Consider the following 20,908-nt stretch of genomic DNA (forward strand, 5'->3'; position numbering starts at 1 on the left):
ACCAGAATGGAGGTGGTAATTTTTTTCAGCTGGTGTAAGTGTTCTGGATCCGTAAGCAATCACACGAAGTTTGCCTCCCTGCTGCTGATAAAGCACAGCCCCCAGCCCTTCATTGGATGCATCGGTGTTCAGTACAAAGGGCAAATTATAGTCGGGGTAGGCCAAAACAGGTGGATTGGTTAGCATGTCCACAAGGCGAGTGACAACAGCAGTGTGTCCAGAAGTCCACTGGACAGGTGTATTGGAGAGAAGCGGCCCAGACTTCAACACCTTTTGTTTGGCTGGGGTGCTTTTACCTGTGACAGGTTTCTGGCTTGGCTGCCTGGCACCCTCTATGAGTTGAAACAGAGGTCGTGCAATTCTTGAGAAGTCTTGTATGAACGATCTATAATAGCTAAGGAAGCCTAACAGACCCCTGACTTCCCCCACATTCTTCGGCTCTCTCTCTTTAAGTTGCAACACTGCTTCCAGGTCTTTAGGATCTATCTGGATACCTTCACTTGTCACTAGGCGCCCAATGTATCGCACTTGTCGTCTGAACAGTTCGCATTTCTTTGGGCGTAGCTTAATGCCATGTTCCCGTAGCCGACGGAGCACCCGCCTCAAGTCCTCCACGTGGTCATTGAATGATTTGGAAAAACAAAGTACATCATCCAGATACGGGGAGCAGCATTCGTCCCTCACACCATCAAGTACGCCCTCCATACATCTTTGAAAAGCCGCTGGGGCGTTGGTAAGGCCAAAAGGGAGGCGAAGCCACTCATATAATCCCCAAGGGGTACTGAAGGCGGTCAGGTGCCTGGAACTCTCATCGACAAAACCCTGGTGGTAAGCACTGCCCTGGTCGAGTATGGAGAACCAGGAGTAGCCCCCCAGGTTGTCCAGCAGGTCCTGAATGCGCGGCAGCGGATGACGGTCTGGGACAGTTTTCCGATTTAACGCCCTATAGTCGACACACAGACGTAGGCTCTTATCTTTTTTTCGTACGCAGACCACGGGAGATGAGTACGGTGAGGTGGACTTTCTTATCCAGCCATGGTCAAGTAATTTCCGCACATATTCTTTTACTTCTCCGTACAGGGGCTTGGGGATAGCATTATAGCGCTTTTGAACAGGGGTCTCATCATTAAGCTGGATTTTGAGTTTCAATTTTGGGATGCAACCGATGTCAGCATCATCCTTGGCAAAGACATCTGATTCCTCATATAACATCTCTCTGGCAATGTTTTGTTCATCCTCTTCGAGGTGTGACAGTTCAATAGGTGGATGCCATTTTTCTCTAATCAGAGCAGAGCAGGTTTGAACAGTGAAACTGTTTGTCTGCTTCGGATTGCTGGGAGAATGGGTAATAGGTTTTACCTCACTAATTCCCTCAATTGTGCCCAATATGGTTCTCTGTGGCAGATAGATGTCATGTTTGGTGAAGTTCTGAAGGGGGATTTTCGCAGTTTTTGATGCGCCTGAGGGGACGTTGACTAAAGTAGGAAGGGGGTCTAAACCCTCAGGACAGTTGTTCTCTAGGCTGGGCTCAAATAGCATTGTTCCACTCTGTGGCCATGCTCTGACTCTGCACCTCACCTCACAGATTTGACCAGCAGGGATTGTTAGTCCTTTCTTTCCGACTCGCACAGGGCAAGGGGAAGGTGTTTCATCAGGGGACAATATCTGGAGGATGGAGATCAGAGTTTCCACTGTTTGTTCACTGAGACTCATGGCTTCCTTCAGTATGGCAGCAATATCTACCTGTTCTTTGTTTTCCTCAATCATCTCTGCAATGACATTGCTACCTAAAAGGGGACCATTAACACAACTCTGACTTATTAATATGGGTACTTGAATGTCAACGTGTCCATGGCTCTTACTACGTATCTGTAAGTCAACATAAGCCCATCCGTCGAACGGAACCGTGGTGCCATTAGCTGCAGATACTTCAAGCGGTTGGTCTGGGAATAAGGATGAGAGTGGCTGTATATTAACACTGGGTAGCGCTTCATCTACCCATGCTCTCCCCACCATGGTCACCTGAGCCCCTGAGTCAAGCAGCATTTGAAGTGGGACTCCATTCACTGCGCATGAGACCATACATCGCTTGCCAATTAATTGTGCTACACGGTTTCTAGATGTGGGCTGGGACAGCAGTGTAGTTGAGTCTACTGGGTTTGCGGTTTCAACTGAGTTAACCTGTGCTGGAGGCTTGTTACTGGCGACGGTCACAGGCAGCCTCATTCCTGTGACCTCCTCTCGTTTACCGACACCTTTCTTTGCAGACATCCAACTGCTCTATGACCTTCTTGGCCACAAACAAAACAGTGTGGGCAGCTCCTAATGTTCTTTTGCACACACTCCTGACATCTGCCTCTGTTCTCAGCTGATATCTGGGATCGATTTGAGGGCCGGGTGAAGGGGGAACAAGGACTCCCATTGGTCACAGGCTCTAAAGGTTTGACAACGCGGGCAACTTGTTGAGCGATCGAGTTCACCTGTGCAGTCAGTTCTAGAATAGCAACACGGTTAGCCTGTAATTCAGCATCAACAGCGGTCGGTTTAGTCTGGTCAGTTTGAGCCACATTTACAGACACTGGTCGGGTTTTAGTCACTGTACCAAGGCGTTTCAACCTATCTGTCTCCTCAACAGTGGACTTAGTGATCTGTTCTAAGAGAAGGTCATCAGTAACCTGTAAGTTTGTCAGAAAAGGTTTCAGGTCACATCTTACATGGCTATTTTTCTCATTTAACCCTTGGTAAAGAGTGTGAAGAAATGTACCTTGGACGAGTTTTTTATCATAACAAAAATCTGCACCTGGCTGTTGTGACTCAAAAATAATCCTCTGTTTTAGACCCATGATACGATAAAAGAATTGCTGTGGGGCCTCTTTGTCTTGCTGTCTAGCAGTACTAAGCTCCTGAAAAAGTTCGGTCCCGTTTTTGTCTCTAATATGAGAGCGGAGAAACCTTTTTAACTCACTCATAGTAAGATCATCTTTGCTAGTCAACATCTCCCTGAACGTACCAGGTTTAGTTATCTTAAACACAGTGCGAATAACTTCTGTCTCACTAAACCCTTCCAGTAAACCTTGATCCATCTGTTTACAGAGGCTGCTGTAGGACACTTCAGACCCGGTGTCAGAAATCTGACCACCATAAATCTTAAACTCTCTACGTGGAAACAGAGCAGCTACATCAGTGAGTTTTACAACCTGCTCACCAACACTGGAAGACAGGCTGGCACGGCCAGGAAGGCCTGCGCTGTTGGCGGTGGACTCAACTGGCGATGTGGTGGAAAGGTTCCTGGGGGGTCCATTATCGTCTCTGGCTGTGGTCGGTTGAGGGCTGGGAAAGTCTCTTTCTCCAGGTGATGGTAGCAGGTGGTAGCCCATGGATACCGTAGTCGGACTGATCCGTCGACGAGTGTCTGTATCCTCCCCCTGGGGGGGTGCAGCCTCACTGACTTCTCTCGCTTCCCCCACCGTATCTTCTTCATTCGTGTCTTGTAACAGGTGATCGAGCATGTCGTCAAGGTGAAGAATCTGAGACATGCCTTCATCTTCCATGCCGCTTAGCTTCTCACTTCTTAAGAAATCGTCAATCAGATCAAACAGTTCTGGCTCACTCAGTGCCATAAGGCCCTCAGCGTCCGGCCCCGATCCGTCATCAATTGCACTGGCGATGACCTGTAGTTGACTGATACTCAATGCAAGCAGTCTCTTTCGGATTTTGAAAACCAGCATCCTTCGCGGGGTTGTGGTAGCCATCTTTAACCTCTGTAACCTCTACTCTCTGGATGACGCACAGCACTGCAGCCTTCCTTGAAGCTTTGGACACAGGTTTTCTCTGTAGCCGTTCCCACTCTCCCCACTAGGTGGCACTGGTGATCCCGGACGAGCCCCCAATTGTTACCGGCCCCAGACCTAGGGGGAATCTGGGCCGGCACAAGCGATGCACAGGCAGGATGCGCTGTGGATCTGTGAATGATGAGGAACAGACACGTTACGTTGTGCCTTGCTCTGCTGGCAGCGGTTTATTAATAACTCCAACAGTCTTAAACATTCAGTCATTCTATTTAAACACAAATATCAAACTATCCTTGAGTTGACACTATCCCAAAACATCATAACATTGGGATAGTATTCATGTCAAAATACACTGTCATAGTCTTTCACTTCAAAACAGCTCAAATACAATTGACCTCTTGGTTTGCAATATTGTTAATAACCTGAGTCATACAAACAAATACTCTTTTGTAAAATAAAATAAAGTGCAACATAATAACCCATTACGTGTGTCTGCCTCTGAGTGTATATGTCGTTCATTGCAAAATAAACTTAATGTTCATCAAAATAATAACTTCCCATCACCAAAGACAGTAATAACTCTAATGCCCATTCATACCTTCAGCCATTAGCTCAGATACCAAAAAGTAAACGTAAACGAATACGATGTTCTCTTTCACCCGCACATCTGTACATCCCAGGTGCTCTCTGTAATCAAGCCGTTAAAGAACTACTAACGGTAGCCATTATTCGACTCGACAAAACAAATCAAATACTTTTCAGAACCCGGATCAAGTTCTCTCAAAATGTTACTATAATGTCACAGACAGTTCACATTACTTTCAACATCTTTAAGAATGTTTAGGAATAGTTATAAATAGTACCTGTGAATGATGAGGAACAGACACGTTAATACGTTGTGCCTTGCTCTGCTGGCAGCGGTTTATTATTAACTGCGCATGCGCGGGCAGACACTATAGAAGTTTCCTCGTTTGTTCATTCACTCACAGTAGCGCCCTCTACTGACTAGGTAGTCATTGACATGAGTCAGCTAATGTTAGACAGTTGTTCTAATCATCTTAAAATAATCTTTTCAAAAATGGGGGTGTCTGTTTTAGTAGAATTTAGTAATTCCATGGAAATAACACAGGAGGCTCCTTTACCTTCTGCTTTAGGCTGAAGAAGCTGATCCGGAGTGAAGTGAAGGCTGTAAACTTTGCTGTGCGGCATTAGCTTTAACTGGTAGCGACGAATATTTACAAGCCACCGTCTTCTTAATTCAGGATCGTTTGGAAATCCATGAAAACTTAAAAGCCCATTATATCAGGAAGACAGCAATGTGCATAGTATTGTTTTATTTGCGTCTGAAATAAGACTTTGTCTTTTCTAGCTGTCATGGTAACTCAAAGCAAAAAAAGAGAGCCGCATTTGCGCATGCGGTTGTGACGTCAGCGCGGCAGGTGCAAAGAGCCCATTCCCGTGTTCTACTGTGTGACTGATCGCCTTGAGTTTAACTCTGCGTTGTAAGTGTGTCTCTTAATAGGAGCCATTTTGGGGTCTTTACACAAAACCCAGCATGCACCGCTGGCTGCATCGGCGGCTGCTTTCCCCCATTTCTTCTTCTACGGGGAAAATGAAGTTGGCGTCTGCTTTTCCGTTTCTTCTTCTATGGGGAAAATAAAGTCGGCGTCTGCTTTCCCGTTTCTTCTTCCACGGGGGAAAATGAAGTCGGCGGCTGCTTACCGTAGTTGCGAGACCTGTTGTGGCTCAATATTGGTCCATATATAAGGCGCACCGGATTATAAGGCGCACTGTCGGCTTTTGAGAAAATTGAAGGTTTTTAGGTGCGCCTTATAGTGCGGAAAATACGGTAGCTCTACCAGCTCTGAACATTTAAAGACCGAAATGTTCTCCTTCTTCATTACTCAGTAGTTTATACCCAATCAAATTGAATGGAGAGCATTTGTAGATATTAGTCTTCAAGTCCCACCCCATAATATCAGATGGGTTTAGGTTTGGACTTTAACTAGGCCATTTGAACATATGAATATGCTTTGATCTAAGTCATTCCATTATAGCTCTTGCTGTATATTTAGGTTGTTGTCCTGTTGAATGGTGAACCTCTACCCTAATCTTAACTTCCACAGCCTGTAACAGGTTTTCTTTCAAGATTGTCCTGGATGTTTGAATGCTGGGCAGCTAAGATATCCGTGCAGATAGCCACAATCCTTTCTTGCCTTGATATCAACAGAAAAATGAAAAAACAAAACAACAAAAAAAACGTAGCACTGGATTGTAGCTACTGAAGAATCATCCGTTCTCCATGCTGAGTTCTTGATGTATGAGGCTAAAGAAGAGTCAGTGAGTGGAATTCATGAATTCCACTCACTGACTCTTCAAAATACATATCAAAATACAGTTTATATCAAAAATACAGTTGGTCCATTCTGACATACTACCTTTATGAGCTAACATGCAAAATGGCAACAAGCAACAATTGGTAACTTCTTTTGTTAGCCTCTGTCTAAGCTATGCCCCAAAGGGGGCGTTCCCTACTGTGTCATTTCTTCTAGGAGAGCTAAAACAACTAGCTAAAAGAGATAGAAGGAAAACACAGAATTTATTTATTCTCAATAGTCCCCCTGTTGGGATGATATGAATCTCATCCCACAGAAATCATTAAGTATGCCCATGTGTATTCTAAGCTATCTAGCGGACCACTCCTTTCAGCTGTCACCAGGAATCTTGTCCTCCTCCACACATCAGTACATCTCCAGTAACGCCCCGCAGGATCTTGGTGTTCCCACAAGTCATGCATGCTGCAATGCTGTACTGCAGCAGCTTGAAGTGGGCCAGGACAGCCGGAGACTGCACCATGATCAACAGAAAACATAGAATCTCCAAGCAGGCTGCTCCACGGTCATCAGCAACTTGTGGAACTACTGCAGCTTGAGCTTAGCATAGAGCCACATGTCCAGTCTCAGGGTTGTCCTCATCAGCCATCTTCAGCAGCTCACCTCGAGAGTCGGTCACGCCGGTAGAATCGTTCACCTGGCAGGCAATCCTGATGAGGAAAGTGACCAAAGTGTCAGTGCATTGCTTCTCCACAGGTTTGCTGAACATGGTCTCTGCTCCTGGCATGGACTGACTGCAGGCAAACACTACGAATGCGCCACCGGCTGCCATTCGGAACCGCTTGATGCCCTGCCCGATCCGGGCCAGTTCCAAAGACAGTCCTCTCGTCGTGGTGCCGTGACTGGTTCCCTCGCAGGTCATAACTTTGGTCTGGGACACCGGCTGCTGGTCCTTGGTCCTCTGCAGCCTCTATCAGAGATATCAGAATGACCTGGATGAAGTTCTTTGTCACCTCCATGCTCAACACTGACAGCCAGGTCTTTACCAGATCCACTGGTTACTTGACTGGCCTTGATGACCCCAAGGGTAGCCTGCTGAAGGCTCAAATGTTCCCAAACCATATTCCGCAGTGATCGCATGAAGAGTGAGATGAGGCGGACATGTAGCTGCAGGGCAACTTCAGAATAATCAGAGTTCCAAACAGCTGGGTGGGGTTGGTGTATCTGGTTGCTCGGGACAGCAAGGAGTGAATGGTCCGCAGCCTTCCTGTTACAACTAAACTAATATATTCAAAAATAAAGTGATCACACATCTCAAAAATATGACATTGTTAATAAGAATACAGCATTTCTGTCTTAATATGATTCTTTTTTTTTCTCCCCTCCAGGGGGTCTTTTGTCCTTTATATGAAAGTAGGCTGACAGGAAAGGGGGAAAGACATGCGGCAAATATCGCCGGGTCTGGGAATCGTACCCGCGACGGCCGCGTTGAGGACTCAAGGCCTCCAAACATGGGTCGCACTATCCCCTATGCCACCACAGCACGCCACAGTCTTAATGTGATTCTAAACCGAAATTGCTTGAGCATTTTGAAAATATTGAAAATTTAGAAATTACAATAGAGAAAAACCTTTCAGCAGCATAACATAAGCATAAACAATTGACAAAACTATCTAGAACTTCTCCATACTAATTTATCGTTTCTTCACTGGATGTGTTGCACAACCCCCCCTCCACTTCTCTCACTCTCTACTTCCTCTTCTGAGAGGGTGAGATGTGCTACCAGCTCTCCGTCTTTACGGCAGACGCTGCGCCAATTCGCCTGTCGATCTCTCGCTCCCTTCTTCCCCCATTCGTGAACAAGATCCCGAGATACTCCACTTAGGGCAGGACACCATCCCCCCTCTCCCCGACCCAGAGAAGGCACTCTACCCTTTTCCGGCTCAAGACCAGGGCCTCGGATTTGGAGGCACTGATCCTCATCCCGGCCGCTTCACACTCGGCTGCAAACCGCTCCAGCAAGAGCTGCAGATCACGGCCTGATGAAGCCACATCACATCATCCGCAAAAAGCAGAGATGCGATCCTAAGGCCACCAAAACGGATCCCCTCAGCACCTTGGCTGAGCCTAGACATTCTGTCCATGAAAGTAATGGACAGAATCGGTGACAAAGGGTAGCACCAGCGGAGTCCAACTCTCACCAGAAACGAGCCCGACTTACTACTGGCAATGCGGACCAAACTCTGACACCGGTCATACAGGGACCTGACATCCATCCATCCATCCATCCATCTTCTTCCGCTTATCCGAGGTCGGGTCGCGGGGGTAGCAGCTTCAGAAGGGAGGCCCAGACTTCCCTCTCCCCAGCCACTTCTTCCAGCTCCTCCGGGGGAATCCCGAGGCGTTCCCAGGCCAGCCGAGAGACATAGTCCCTCCAGCGTGTCCTGGGTCTTCCCCGGGGCCTCCTCCCGGTGGGACGTGCCCGGAACACCTCACCAGGGAGGCGTCCAGGAGGCATCCTGACCAGATGCCCAAGCCACCTCAACTGGCTCCTCTCGATGTGAAGGAGCAGCGGCTCTACTCTGAGTCCCTCCCGGATGACTGAGCTTCTCACCCTATCTCTAAGGGAGAGCCCAGCCACCCTACGGAGAAAACCCATTTCGGCCGCTTGTATCCGCGATCTCGTTCTTTCGGTCATGACCCAAAGCTCATGACCATAGATGAGGGTGGGAACGTAGATCGACCGGTAAATCGAGAGCTTCGCTTTTTGGCTCAGCTCTCTCTTCACCACGACGGACCGGTACAGCGCCCGCTTGACAGCAGACGCTGCGCCAATCCGCCTGTCGATCTCCCGCTCCCTTCTTCCCCCATTCGTGAACAAGATCCCGAGATACTTAAACTCCTCCACTTGGGGCAGGACACCCCCCCTGACCCGGAGAAGGCACTCTACCCTTTTCCGGCTCAAGACCATGGCCTCGGATTTGGAGGCACTGATCCCCATCCCGGCCGCTTCACACTCGGCTGCGAACCGATCCAGCGAGAGCTGCAGATCACGATCTGATGAAGCCAAAAGGACCACATCGTCTGCGAAAAGCAGAGATGAGATCCTGAGGCCACCAAATCGGATCCCCTCAACACCTTGGCTGCGCCTAGAAATTCTGTCCATGAAAGTGATGAACAGAATCGGTGACAAAGGGCAGCCCTGGCGGAGTCCAACTCTCACCGGAAACGAGCCCGACTTACTGCCGGCAATGCGGACCAGACTCTGACACCGGTCATACAGGGACCTGACAGCCCATATCAAAGGGCCCGGTACCCCATACTCCCGGAGAACCCCCCACAGGGCTCCCCGAGGGACACGGTCGAACGCCTTCTCCAAGTCCACAAAACACATGTAGACTGGTTGGGCGAACTCCCATGCACCCTCCAGGACCCTGCTGAGGGTGTAGAGCTGGTCCAGTGTTCCACGACCAGGACGAAAACCACACTGCTCTTCCTGAATCCGAGGTTCGACTATCCGACGGACCCTCCTCTCCAGGACCCCTGAATAGACCTTGCCAGGGAGGCTTAAGAGTGTGACCCCTCTATAATTGGAGCACACCCTCCGGTCCCCCTTTTTGAACAGGGGGACCACCACCCCAGTCTGCCAATCCAGGGGAACTGCCCCCGATGTCCATGCGATATTGCAGAGTCGCGTCAACCAACACAACCCTACAACATCCAGAGCCTTAAGGAACTCCGGGCGGATCTCATCCACCCCCGGGGCCTTGCCACCGAGGAGCTTTTTAACCACCTCGGCGACCTCGCCCCCAGAGATTGGAGAGCCCAACCCAGAGTCCCCAGGCTCCGCTTCCTCAGTGGAAGGCATGTTGGTGGGATTGAGGAGGTCTTCGAAGTACTCTGCCCACCGGCCCACAACGTCCCGAGTAGAGGTCAGCAGCACACCATCCCCACTATAAACAGTGTTGGTGCTGCACCGCTTCCCCCCCCCGAGACGCCGGATGGTGGACCAGAATCGCCTCGAAGCCGTGCGGAAGTCTTTCTCCATGGCCTCTCCAAACTCCTCCCACACCCGAGTTTTTGCCTCAGCAACCGCCCGAGCCGCATGCCGCTTCGCCCGCCGGTACCCATCAGCTGCTTCCGGAGTCCCACAGGCCAAAAAGGCTCGATAGGACTCCTTCTTCAGCCTGACGGCATCCCTCACCGAAGGTGTCCACCAACGGGTTCGAGGGTTGCCGCCGCGACAGGCACCGACAACCTTGCGGCCACAGCTCCGATCGGCCGCCTCGACAATGGAGGCACGGAACACGGTCCACTCAGACTCCATGTCCCCCACGTCCCCCGGGACGTGTTCGATGTTTTGCCGGAGATGGGAGTTAAAGCTCCGTCTCACAGGGGATTCCGCCAGACGTTCCCAGCAGACCCTCACAACACGTTTGGGCCTGCCAGGTCTGACCGGCTTTCGCCCCCGCCACCGGAGCCAACTCACCACCAGGTAGTGGTCAGTGGACAGCTCCGCACCTCTCTTCACCCGAGTGTCCAAGACATACGGCCGCAGATCCGATGAAACGATGACAAAGTCGATCATCGAACTGCGGCCTAGGGTGTCCTGGTGCCAAGTGCACATATGGACACCCTTATGCTTGAACATGGTGTTCGTTATGGACAATCCATGGCGAGCACAGAAGTCCAGCAACAGAACACCGCTCGAGTTCAGGTCGGGTGGGCCGTTCCTCCCAACCACGCCCCTCCAGGTCTCACTGTCGTTGCCCACGTGAGCGTTGAAGTCCCCCAGCAGAACAAGGGAGTCCCCAGGAGGAGCACTCTCCAGTACCCCCTCTAAGGACTCCAAAAAGGGTGGGTAATCTGAACTGTCGTTCGGCCCGTAAGCACAAACGACAGTCAGAACCCGTCCCCCCACCCGTAGGCGGAGGGATCCTACCCTCTCGTTCACCGGGGTAAACCCCAACGTACAGGCGCCGAGATGGGGAGCAACAAGTATGCCCACTCCTGCCCGACGTCTCAGGGACCTGACAGCCCGTATCAAAGGGCCCTGTACCCCATACTCCCGGAGAACCCCCCAGAGGGCTCCCCAAGGGACACGGTCGAACGCCTTCTCCAAGTCCACAAAACACATGTAGACCGGTTGGGCGAACTCCCACGCACCCTCCAGAACCCTGCTGAGGGTGTAGAGCTGGTCCAGTGTTCCACAACCAGGACGAAAACCACACTGCTCTTCCTGAATCCGAGGTTCGACTATCCGATGGACCCTCCTCTCCAGGACCCCTGAATAGACCTTGCCAGGGAGGCTCAAGAGTGTGACTCCCCTATAATTGGAGTACACCCTCCGGTTTCCCTTTTTGAACAAGGGTACCACCACCCCAGTCTGCCAATCCAGGGGAACTACCCCCGATGTCCATATTTTAAAAAAGCTCAATATTTCTATTGTTGTCAGAAATATTGTGCAGTGACTCTTTTCCTTATACCTGTTGATTTTTTCAGCCAAAAATTGGACCTTGAAGGCCAACTGTGTCATCATCATAAACAGTTAAAAATCTGAATTTGAATTGCTTTTCTAGAAAAGCAATTTTATCTTTCATTTTAAACCCACAAATTAGAAATGATCAATTTAGATAGAGGAGCTGAAATAAATGTGAAAGTTCCTCTGAAACAAAAATTTTGCAGTACTGTAACATGTCATTGCTTTCCAAATCAAATGGTTTGGTGGACTTACCATAGATTTATGTATTAATTGTCATGTAACGGTGGTGTGAGGTGGTGAGGCAGACGCAGCAGACCCAGGTAAAGTGAGAAATGATGGTTTTAATGATAAATAAGTCCAAAATAGTCCAAAAACAACCAGGCAGCACGACTGAGCAGAAGCCAGGGCTCAAAGCCGGTAGCAACTGGTAAATTGACTGGACAACACTAAGGACTGAACGCACATAAGACAAGGACCCGACAGAGACGCAGAGACACAGGTGACGCTAAATACACACGGGGTAATTAGGGAACGAGAAACACCTGGGAGTAATCGAGGGGAGAACAGGACAACACGGAGACACAGAGACACCAAAAACTCGAAATTAACACACAGAAAACACAGAACATGACATTAACTCAACTCAATTAAACATTTTAGGCATAGATATGCTGTGATCCAATTGTTTTCCAGTCTGTTTGTGCTTGACATAGTCAATTAATATCACATCCACCGTACTAGTTATAAAATTTCATCATGTCCAATTTGTTCCTACACACCAAAGCACTCATCTGCTCTATAAAGCAGCAATTAGTTTAGTTAGTAAAAATAAAAAAAATTCCAAACTGGATGAGACAGTAGATTACTTTAAAATAATAAAAAAAACCCAATAAATTCTATCTATTTTAAGCCAAGGATGAATTCTGATTGCTCCTGTTCTATTGTATTAATACTCACATTGAAGTAAAATCACCAAATTATTTACAATCTCAACATAATATTTCAATTTAGATTTGAATCATAAGTTGTCTCCGAGACAAGAATATTTTGTAACCAATATAATGAACCTTAAATCAATCTGCAGCTGTTTCATAATTTCCTATTTAAATCATATACCCAATCATATTTATTTTACCAATCCTGTAACCTTCTTTTAAACACTTTAAAGTGATCACTTTAAATGAAAAAGAAATTATGTTTTGAGGATAAGAGAAAACATGTTAGAATAGGCCATAATGAAAAATCAAGACCACAATTTCTCAGTTTTCATTAATGTTAAATCCGTCTTATGTGATTTATAAATGATCAAAACTTCCTGCCAATTATCAAAACTTCCAACAATTAATAAAATGTAGTGTGCTCCAAGTAAATCTGTCCTGTTTTTTTTTATCATCCCCATTCTAAAAGATAACCTGAAAAATAAGAACAAAATTACCGAATTGTTTTTTCCAATTTTCATTATACCAAATAAATTTGAAGCAGTTATCAATGAAGCAAAATTTATAAAGTTTCAACACAGCAGACGCCACCCTGTTTGTTTTCAATTTTACATGTAAAATCTTAAGTAAAAAGCCTCCTACTGTACAAACAGGTGATTTTGCTTTAACTTAAATTTTGATATCAAAGTATGATTTATGTAATCATTATCATTTTAGAAATCTCTGTGCAGTATTTGTCAATATAAATGTATCCAATGCAGGTCACAGACCCACATGTGTAATAGTTAAAAAATTCCCCCTTTGGTTTTTTTTAAAACCATATCACTCACCAGTAGTTTTATTACTTTTTCCACTTTTATAAAAGCTTTTCTGTTTAATGAAGGAACTTCAGAAATATAAGACCACTCTGTAACTCTCTAGATGCGTCCCCCCCGTAATTATAAACAAAACATTTACTGTCTCTACATAGTTTAAAAATAAGAAAAGTATCACTACATCTATTCACTAAAGTGACGTCATATTTACATAGTGCTTCTTAAAACCCATCAAAGACTCCCCATAATAAACTCATTCCCTCTCAATCATACTCAAGCAGATGCTTTCACACCCGATTGTAAGAAGATGCAGGATGTAACCCCCGCATCAGGCTGACCAAAACTGGTTGGGGCTGTTTACTGACCTTTCATCCCCCTAATAAAACAAAGAACACAACTTCATTCTCAGTATTTTAAGGTATTTCTCATATCGGTTAATCTTATAAAATAAATTTATATTGATTTTATTTACCAAATAAGCAAAGATTTATTTTATGAATCACATGTTTCTCCACATTTTTAAACTAAAAATGTAAAAAAGTTGACAGTTTTAATCATATTTTTCCTTTTATATTGTCCAGCTTTTACATTATTTTCCAATGGTTCTAATATGGTTGTTTTCAAAAAAATCTGTTTTAAATAATTCAATTTATTATTCCATCTGGTTTTTTTTTATGACAACCATGAGTCATAGAATGGTCAGTTTTAGTCTAGACTCCCTAATAGAATCTCTTAAGTGCTTATTTTGTCAGGTCTGTAAAATCTAACAATCGTCACCTTAGTCATCATAAGGTTTTGTCAGTCTTCAGTCTTAGTCTTTAGTCATCATGGTTTCTGTCTCAGGTCCAATTCTCTTCCAACTCCACACAAAATGTATTTTCTGTGCAGGGAGATCCTCCTACAAGAAACAAATGTATTCACTAGTGTTCTTGCTTTAGCTGTTGGTAAAGCATATTTCATTATTCAGTTGTTCTTTCACGTCCATCTTTAATCCACTCTGTGATAGGAGTGAATAAAATTACAACTTCTACGATGGCGGCGCCCGAAATGGCTGCGGCTGCATGGGCTCTCGACAACTTGCGAGTATTTGAGCAAAATACCCCGCCTAAAACGCTACAAACTTTGCATCCACTCAGTAAGTTAGCATATGATCGCCAACGTCTGCTGGAATTACGATCATCAAGTGATTTTGGACTCATAAATACGACTACTCTGGAGTGTTTATGTGATCTCGGAGTGCTACGGAAGCAAGACCCAGCGACCCGCAGCGCAGCGGACTCGCCAGCACTAGCCGGAGGAGGAGAAAGCGAAGGCGGTGCGACCGGCAGCGGAAGCTCGGCTGTCGAAGTGGACTAACAGCTAAGCTAAACGCTAACCCCCACAGATCGCCGCTTCCGTCCATCTTCCTCTCCAACGTCCGCTCTCTGGACAACAAAATAGACCATCTGCAACTGAAACTGTCTTCAAAGAGAGAGTTGAGGAACTGCTGCGCTCTTATTCTGACGGAGACATGGCTCAACTCGTCCATACCGGACAACGTTGTTAGCCTGGAGGGGCTCGCTACATTCCGTGCAGACAGGAGCAGCGCTCTCAGCGGTAAAACCCGAGGAGGGGGGCTGTGTATTTACATCAACAATAACTGGTGTAAAAATACCATGACTGTCGCCAGTTACTGCTCCCCGGACATTGAGCTTCTGACTGTTAACTGCAGACCATTCTACCTGCCCAGGGAGTTTACTGTTGTTAGCATCACTGCTGTATATGTGCCCCCCAGTGCTAACACTAAAGAGGCCATGAGTGTTCTCTACCGGACCATCAGTGAGTTGCAATCCTCACACACAGAAGGCGTTTTCATCATTGCTGGGGATTTTAACCAGGCCAACATGAAGACTGTTCTCCCTCACTTCAACCAGTATGTGGATTTTCCAACCAGGGGAGGAAATACTCTAGACTTGGCCTACACCAACATCAAAGAAGCATTCAGAGCAGCCCCCCGGCCCCACCTTGGCTCTTCAGACCACCTATCTGTTATGCTAATTCCTGCATACAAGCCCCTGCTGATCAGAACAAAACCTACAGTGAGGCAGGTGAGAGTGTGGGCAGAGGGGGCCATGGAGGCACTTCAGGACTGTTTTGAGTGCTCTGACTGGGAGATGTTCAAGGCAGCAGCCACTTACAACGACCAGATCAACATCGATGAGTACGCCATGACTGTGTCAGCCTACATCAACAAGTGCACAGAGGACGTCAGCATCACTAAGAACATTATCACCCGGGCCAACCAAAAACCCTGGATGACTAAGGAGGTACGGGAAATGCTAAAAGCACGGAACTCAGCCTTCAAGTCTGGCGACAAGGAGGCACTGAGGACAGCAAGAGCCAACTTGAACCGTGCTATCAGGTTAGCAAAGCGAACCCACAGTCGGAAAATACAGGAGTTCTTCCACGACACCAGCAACACCAGGAGTATGTGGCAAGGCATAAAGGCGATCACAGATTACAATCCATCCTCCCCCCCAGTGGGTGAAGTTGATGCTGACTTTCTAAATGGACTCAATAACTTCTTTGGGAGGTTCGAGGCACTGAACAGTACTCCGGCAAAGAAAACTGTTCCCCACCAGGAAGAGGAGGCACTCTGCCTGGACACAGCCGATGTGTTGAAGACTCTGAAAAGAGTCAACCCACGGAAGGCCCCAGGCCCCGACAACATACCTGGGCGGGTGTTCAGGGAATGCGCAGGTCAGCTGGCTGGTGTCCTAACAGACATTTTTAACATCTCACTGGACCAAGCCACAGTGCCAGCCTGTCTCAAAACTGCCTCCATCATTCCGGTGCCAAAGAAACCTCAAGTCACCTCTTTCAACGATTACCGGCCTGTGGCACTGACTCCCATCATGATGAAGTGCTTTGAAAGGCTGGTAAAAGAACACATCGTCTCCAGACTCCCCCCCACATTCCACATTCGACCCATTCCAGTTTGCCTACCGCCGAAACCGCTCCACTGAGGACGCTATCTCCTCCGCCCTACACCTGAGCCTGGCTCACCTGGAGGAGAAGAACACTCATGTGCGGATGTTGTTCCTGGACTTCAGCTCAGTGTTCAACACAATCATCCCACAGCATCTGGCAGAAAAACTGGGACACCTGGGCTTCAGCACCCCCCTGCGCAACTGGCTGCTAGACTTCCTCACCGACAGACCTCAGTCAGTCCGGATCGGACAACACACCTCCGATGTCATCACCCTCAGCACAGGCTCCCCTCAGGGCTACGTCCTGAGCCCTCTGCTGTTCACTCTGATGACACACGACTGCGTCCCCAGGTTCGCCACCAACCACATCGTGAAGTTCGTGGACGACACAATGGTGGTGGGCCTCATCAGAGACGACAACGACCTGGACTACAGAGAGGAGGTGAAGCAGCTGGTGGAATGGTGCAGAGACAACAGTCTGATCCTGAACGTTGACAAGACAAAGGAGATGATTGTCGACTTCAGGAAGAACCGGCCCAGCCACGCTCCACTGCTCATCAACAGCTCGGCTGTGGAGGTGGTCAGCAGTACCAAATTCCTGGGGGTGCACATCACAAACAACCTCACCTGGACTGTGAACACCACGTCTCTGGTCAAGAGGGCACAGAAACGCTTGTATTTCCTGCGGAGGATGAGAAGAGCACACCTGCCACCACCCATCCTCAAGACGTTCTACAGAAGCACCATAGAGAGCATTCTGACCAGCTGCCTCTCTGTGTGGTGTGGAGGCTGCAGCGCCTCCGACTGGAAGAAAGTGAGGAGAGTGGTGCGGACAGCAGAGAGGATCATCGGGGCCCCCCTTCCCTCCATTCAGGACATTTCATCCCAGCGCTGCGTGTCCCGAGGCCGAAACATCGTCAGTGACCCCTCACACCCCCACCATGGACTGTTCTCCCTGCTGCCCTCTGGAAAGAGGTTCCGCAGCATCCGGTGCAGGTCCACCAGGTTCCGAAACAGCTTTTTCCCACTTGCCATCAGACTGCTGAACTCTTAACTGGACTGCACTCAAAAACTGGTCTCCACTTCATACCTTGCACATATACATAGCTAAGTAACTTCTATTTTACTGTCAGTCCTGCACTTTATATTTTATATTTATATTTATATTCATATTTTATACTGTATTTTATTTTATTCTGGAGTAACCTCACAACATTGGAACCTCAAAACATTGTCCTGAGCCGTATGCAACGAAATTTCGTTTTGTATACACCCTGTGCATGCAAAATGACAATAAAGTCAGTCTAAGTCTAAGTCTACAATACAAAGCAAATGTAGTATATATTTCCCCAACAAGTATAAAGTTGCTGTTTCTGCTGCTGACAGTCCTGGAGGGCTGAGCTGATCTGAGACTGTAGCTGTTAAACAGACCAGAGGAGAGAAGGTCTCTGGTTATAAAGTTATGAAATAAGCCCTAACTATATCTATTTAACCTCTAGAACAACTTGGCTGCAGACTGATTTATGGATCAAAAAAGCTCAGAGAGGTTAACTCTATATAATTGTTTGATGTTAGCACCTCTGAGATCTAGAATTGTAAGATCTCAGAAAACTCTGGAGGCCCCTACCAGCAGCTACTGACATTCAGGGGCCCCTAGAAATGGTCTAATTGTAACACAGACCATAGATCTAAACCTGTAGCATAATTTATTTCATTTTTTTTTATCACTTTCATTTTTTTCTAGGAAATGTGAAAGAATTTATTTAAATACAAAATACTAAACATTCATATTTGCCAAGTTGAGCTAAAATATGAGGTTACAGGTGATAAACTAGGAGCAGTTTGGGAACTGTGCTCTGAAAAGAGCCAACCTTCCTATCACTTCTTGACTGCTTATCTATTATTAATATTTTAGTAGCCTTTAGCTCTGGGTGCTGTCATGCATATTGATAGGAGACATGAATACTGTAAATGTCTTTTTAGTGCAGTTTTGAATCTTTGTTTCTGTTCCCCACTAAATGTTTGTGTTTTAATTGAACTAAAATTAAATATTTTTATTTTGGTTTATTTGTGCCAAATTTTTGAAATGTGGAAGCCTGAAGAACCTTTGAGGAACTTGTTGTTATGACTTAAATATGTGACCTGTATGACTTTATTTTGTGACAGCGGAGGCCGCCATCAACGATAAGAGATTTGTTCAATGATTTCCGGGATGGTTCCAAGCTGTTGGACCTGCTGGAGGTGATGAGTGGTCAGTCCATTGTGAGTACCGTCTCAGCTCAAAACTTATAAACTTCCCAACTCAAAGCCAAAACATGTTCTAAGAAAATCCTTTGACTTGATTTTGTTTTTCAGAATCGGGACAAAGGCAGAGGAATGTTTCAACACAGGAGCAACATTGAGAAAGCAATTTCCTTTCTGAAGAAAAAATCGGTAAATGAAAAGTAAATATATGTTCAAAATTGATGCTGAGAACTTTATTAGTGTCATTTATGAACATTTATGATGACACATGGCAAAAATATAAAAAATATATAACATAAAATGGCTGTGTCAATGACAGTTGACACAATCAACTGAGCAAAATGAAGGAATGGCATAATTTGCGTGCCATTTAGCTTATATGCCGACCGATGATGATGTGAACCTGAAGAAAAAAGTTGTGGCATCATGACTAAAGCTAGAGAATTATGTGGTAGTGATCAAAACATCGGGAATTCAAAGTTCCATTTTTGGAGAACAAACAATGGCTTCACAAAACAGATGCTTTATTGACCCATTAGATAAAATGACCAGAACTGAAGTGAGAAGGTCATGTTATGCAGTGATCTGGCATCTTATGACATTTTTTAATACAGTATTTAAACAAACATGTATGTGTGTACCCTTCTGTAGCTACTGGCCTCCACTAGAGAGTCACAGATCTAACATTTTGGGTTTAATTTCTGATCCTGGACTGCCAAACAACTTTGATGTGCAGAGACAGATTTTAGCTGATTCCGATTTCTCTTACAGAGTAATAATAAAAAATATAAGAATAGCCCTGAAAATATTTATTTCTAGACCTCATGCTGTTCGTGGATATTACTCATTTTCTGAAGTATGGAGTCAAACTTGTGTTACTTATTTAATAACTTTAGATTTGACTTGATAAAGCTCTGGGGAGCTGGCAGGAGTGCTGACGGACATCTTCAACCTGTTCCTGGCCCGCACTGTGGTACCGACCTGCTTCAAGTCTACCTCCATCGTCCCAATCCCCAAGAATCCCAACCCAACCAGACTCAATGACTACCGCCCGGTAGCCCTTACCCCCATCATTGCCAAGTGCTTGGAGCGGCTGGTCCTAGCACATCTCAGATACTGTCTCCCCCCCACACTAGACCCCCACCAATTTGCATACAGGCAGAACAGGAGCACAGAGGATGCAGTCTCTATAGCGCTGCACTCTGTCCTTTCTCACCTGGACAGTAAGAACACTTACGCCAGACTGCTGTTCTTAGATTTTAGTTCAGCATTCAACACTGTCATCCCATCACAACTCATTACCAAACTCACAGACCTCGGCATCAGTCCACTCATGTGTAACTGGTTGCTCGACTTCCTGACCAGTCGACCTCAACATGTCCGGCTGGACAACCACTTCTCATCCACCATCATCATAAACACCGGAGTGCCACAAGGCTGTGTGATGAGTCCCTTCCTCTACTCCCTCTTCACCTACGACTGCAGACGTGTCCATGGCTCTAACGCCATCATCAAGTTCGCAGACGACACCACGGTGATCAGCCTCATCAGAGATAATGACGAGGCCGCTTACAGGGAGGAGGTAGACTGTATGGCTGAGTGGTGCAACAAAAACAACCTGCAGCTGAACACCGAGAAGACCAAGGAGCTTATTGTGGACTTCAGGAGGAACGCTGACCCACATCCACCCATCCACATTAAGGGGACAGTGGTGGAGCGTGTGGACACCTTTAAGTTCCTGGGAGTCCACATCTCCGAGGACCTGACTTGGACGACCAGCTGCTCCAAACTCATTAAGAAGGCGCATCAGCGCCTCTTCTTCATGAGGACCCTGAGGAAGAACCACCTGTCCTCAGAGATCCTCACGAACTTCTACCGCTGCACCATTGAGAGCATCCTCACCAACTGTATTACAGCTTGGTACGGGAACTGCTCTGTCTCCGACCGGCAGGCGCTGCAGAGGGTGGTGAAAACTGCCCAGTATATCGCCAGGGCACCGCTCCCTGCCATCAAGGACATCTACAGGAAGCGGTGTTTGAAAAGGGCCGGGAAAATCACAAAGGACTCCACTCACCCAGCACACACACTCTTTTCCCTCCTGCCCTCTGGGAGGCGTTACAGAAGCCTACTGACCAGAACCACCAGGCACCGGAACAGCTTATTTCCCACAGCTGTCACGCTTTTGAACGCCTCCTGACATAAAACATAAACTATAAGGACTGTACTCCCCTATCCTCTCATACAACAATAACACATGGACTATCCTCACACACACACATCACGGACTGCTTTCTTCACACACACATACAACCTGTAAATTTTGTCTGCCATTATTT

The 20,908-nt window shown here is 46.8% G+C and overlaps 1 protein-coding gene across 6 annotated transcripts in view; it reads left to right on the top strand.

Moving 5' to 3' along the window:
• The window catches only part of LOC114155726 (uncharacterized), a 274,038-nt gene that overhangs the window by 31,297 nt on the left and 221,833 nt on the right, over window positions 1-20,908 (top strand). For all 6 annotated transcript variants that reach the window (XR_003597813.1, XR_003597811.1, XM_028035761.1 and 3 more), the window contains exons 4-5: window positions 18,495-18,590; window positions 18,684-18,761. Coding sequence is in view for 4 of the 6 variants with exons in the window: in XM_028035761.1 (XP_027891562.1) it covers window positions 18,495-18,590; window positions 18,684-18,761 (174 nt within the window). In the remaining 2 variants the exon portion in view is untranslated. The remainder of the gene's footprint in view (window positions 1-18,494; window positions 18,591-18,683; window positions 18,762-20,908) is intronic.

Source organism: Xiphophorus couchianus, chromosome 13, assembly GCF_001444195.1.
Source record: "Xiphophorus couchianus chromosome 13, X_couchianus-1.0, whole genome shotgun sequence".
Taxonomy (NCBI): domain Eukaryota; kingdom Metazoa; phylum Chordata; class Actinopteri; order Cyprinodontiformes; family Poeciliidae; genus Xiphophorus; species Xiphophorus couchianus.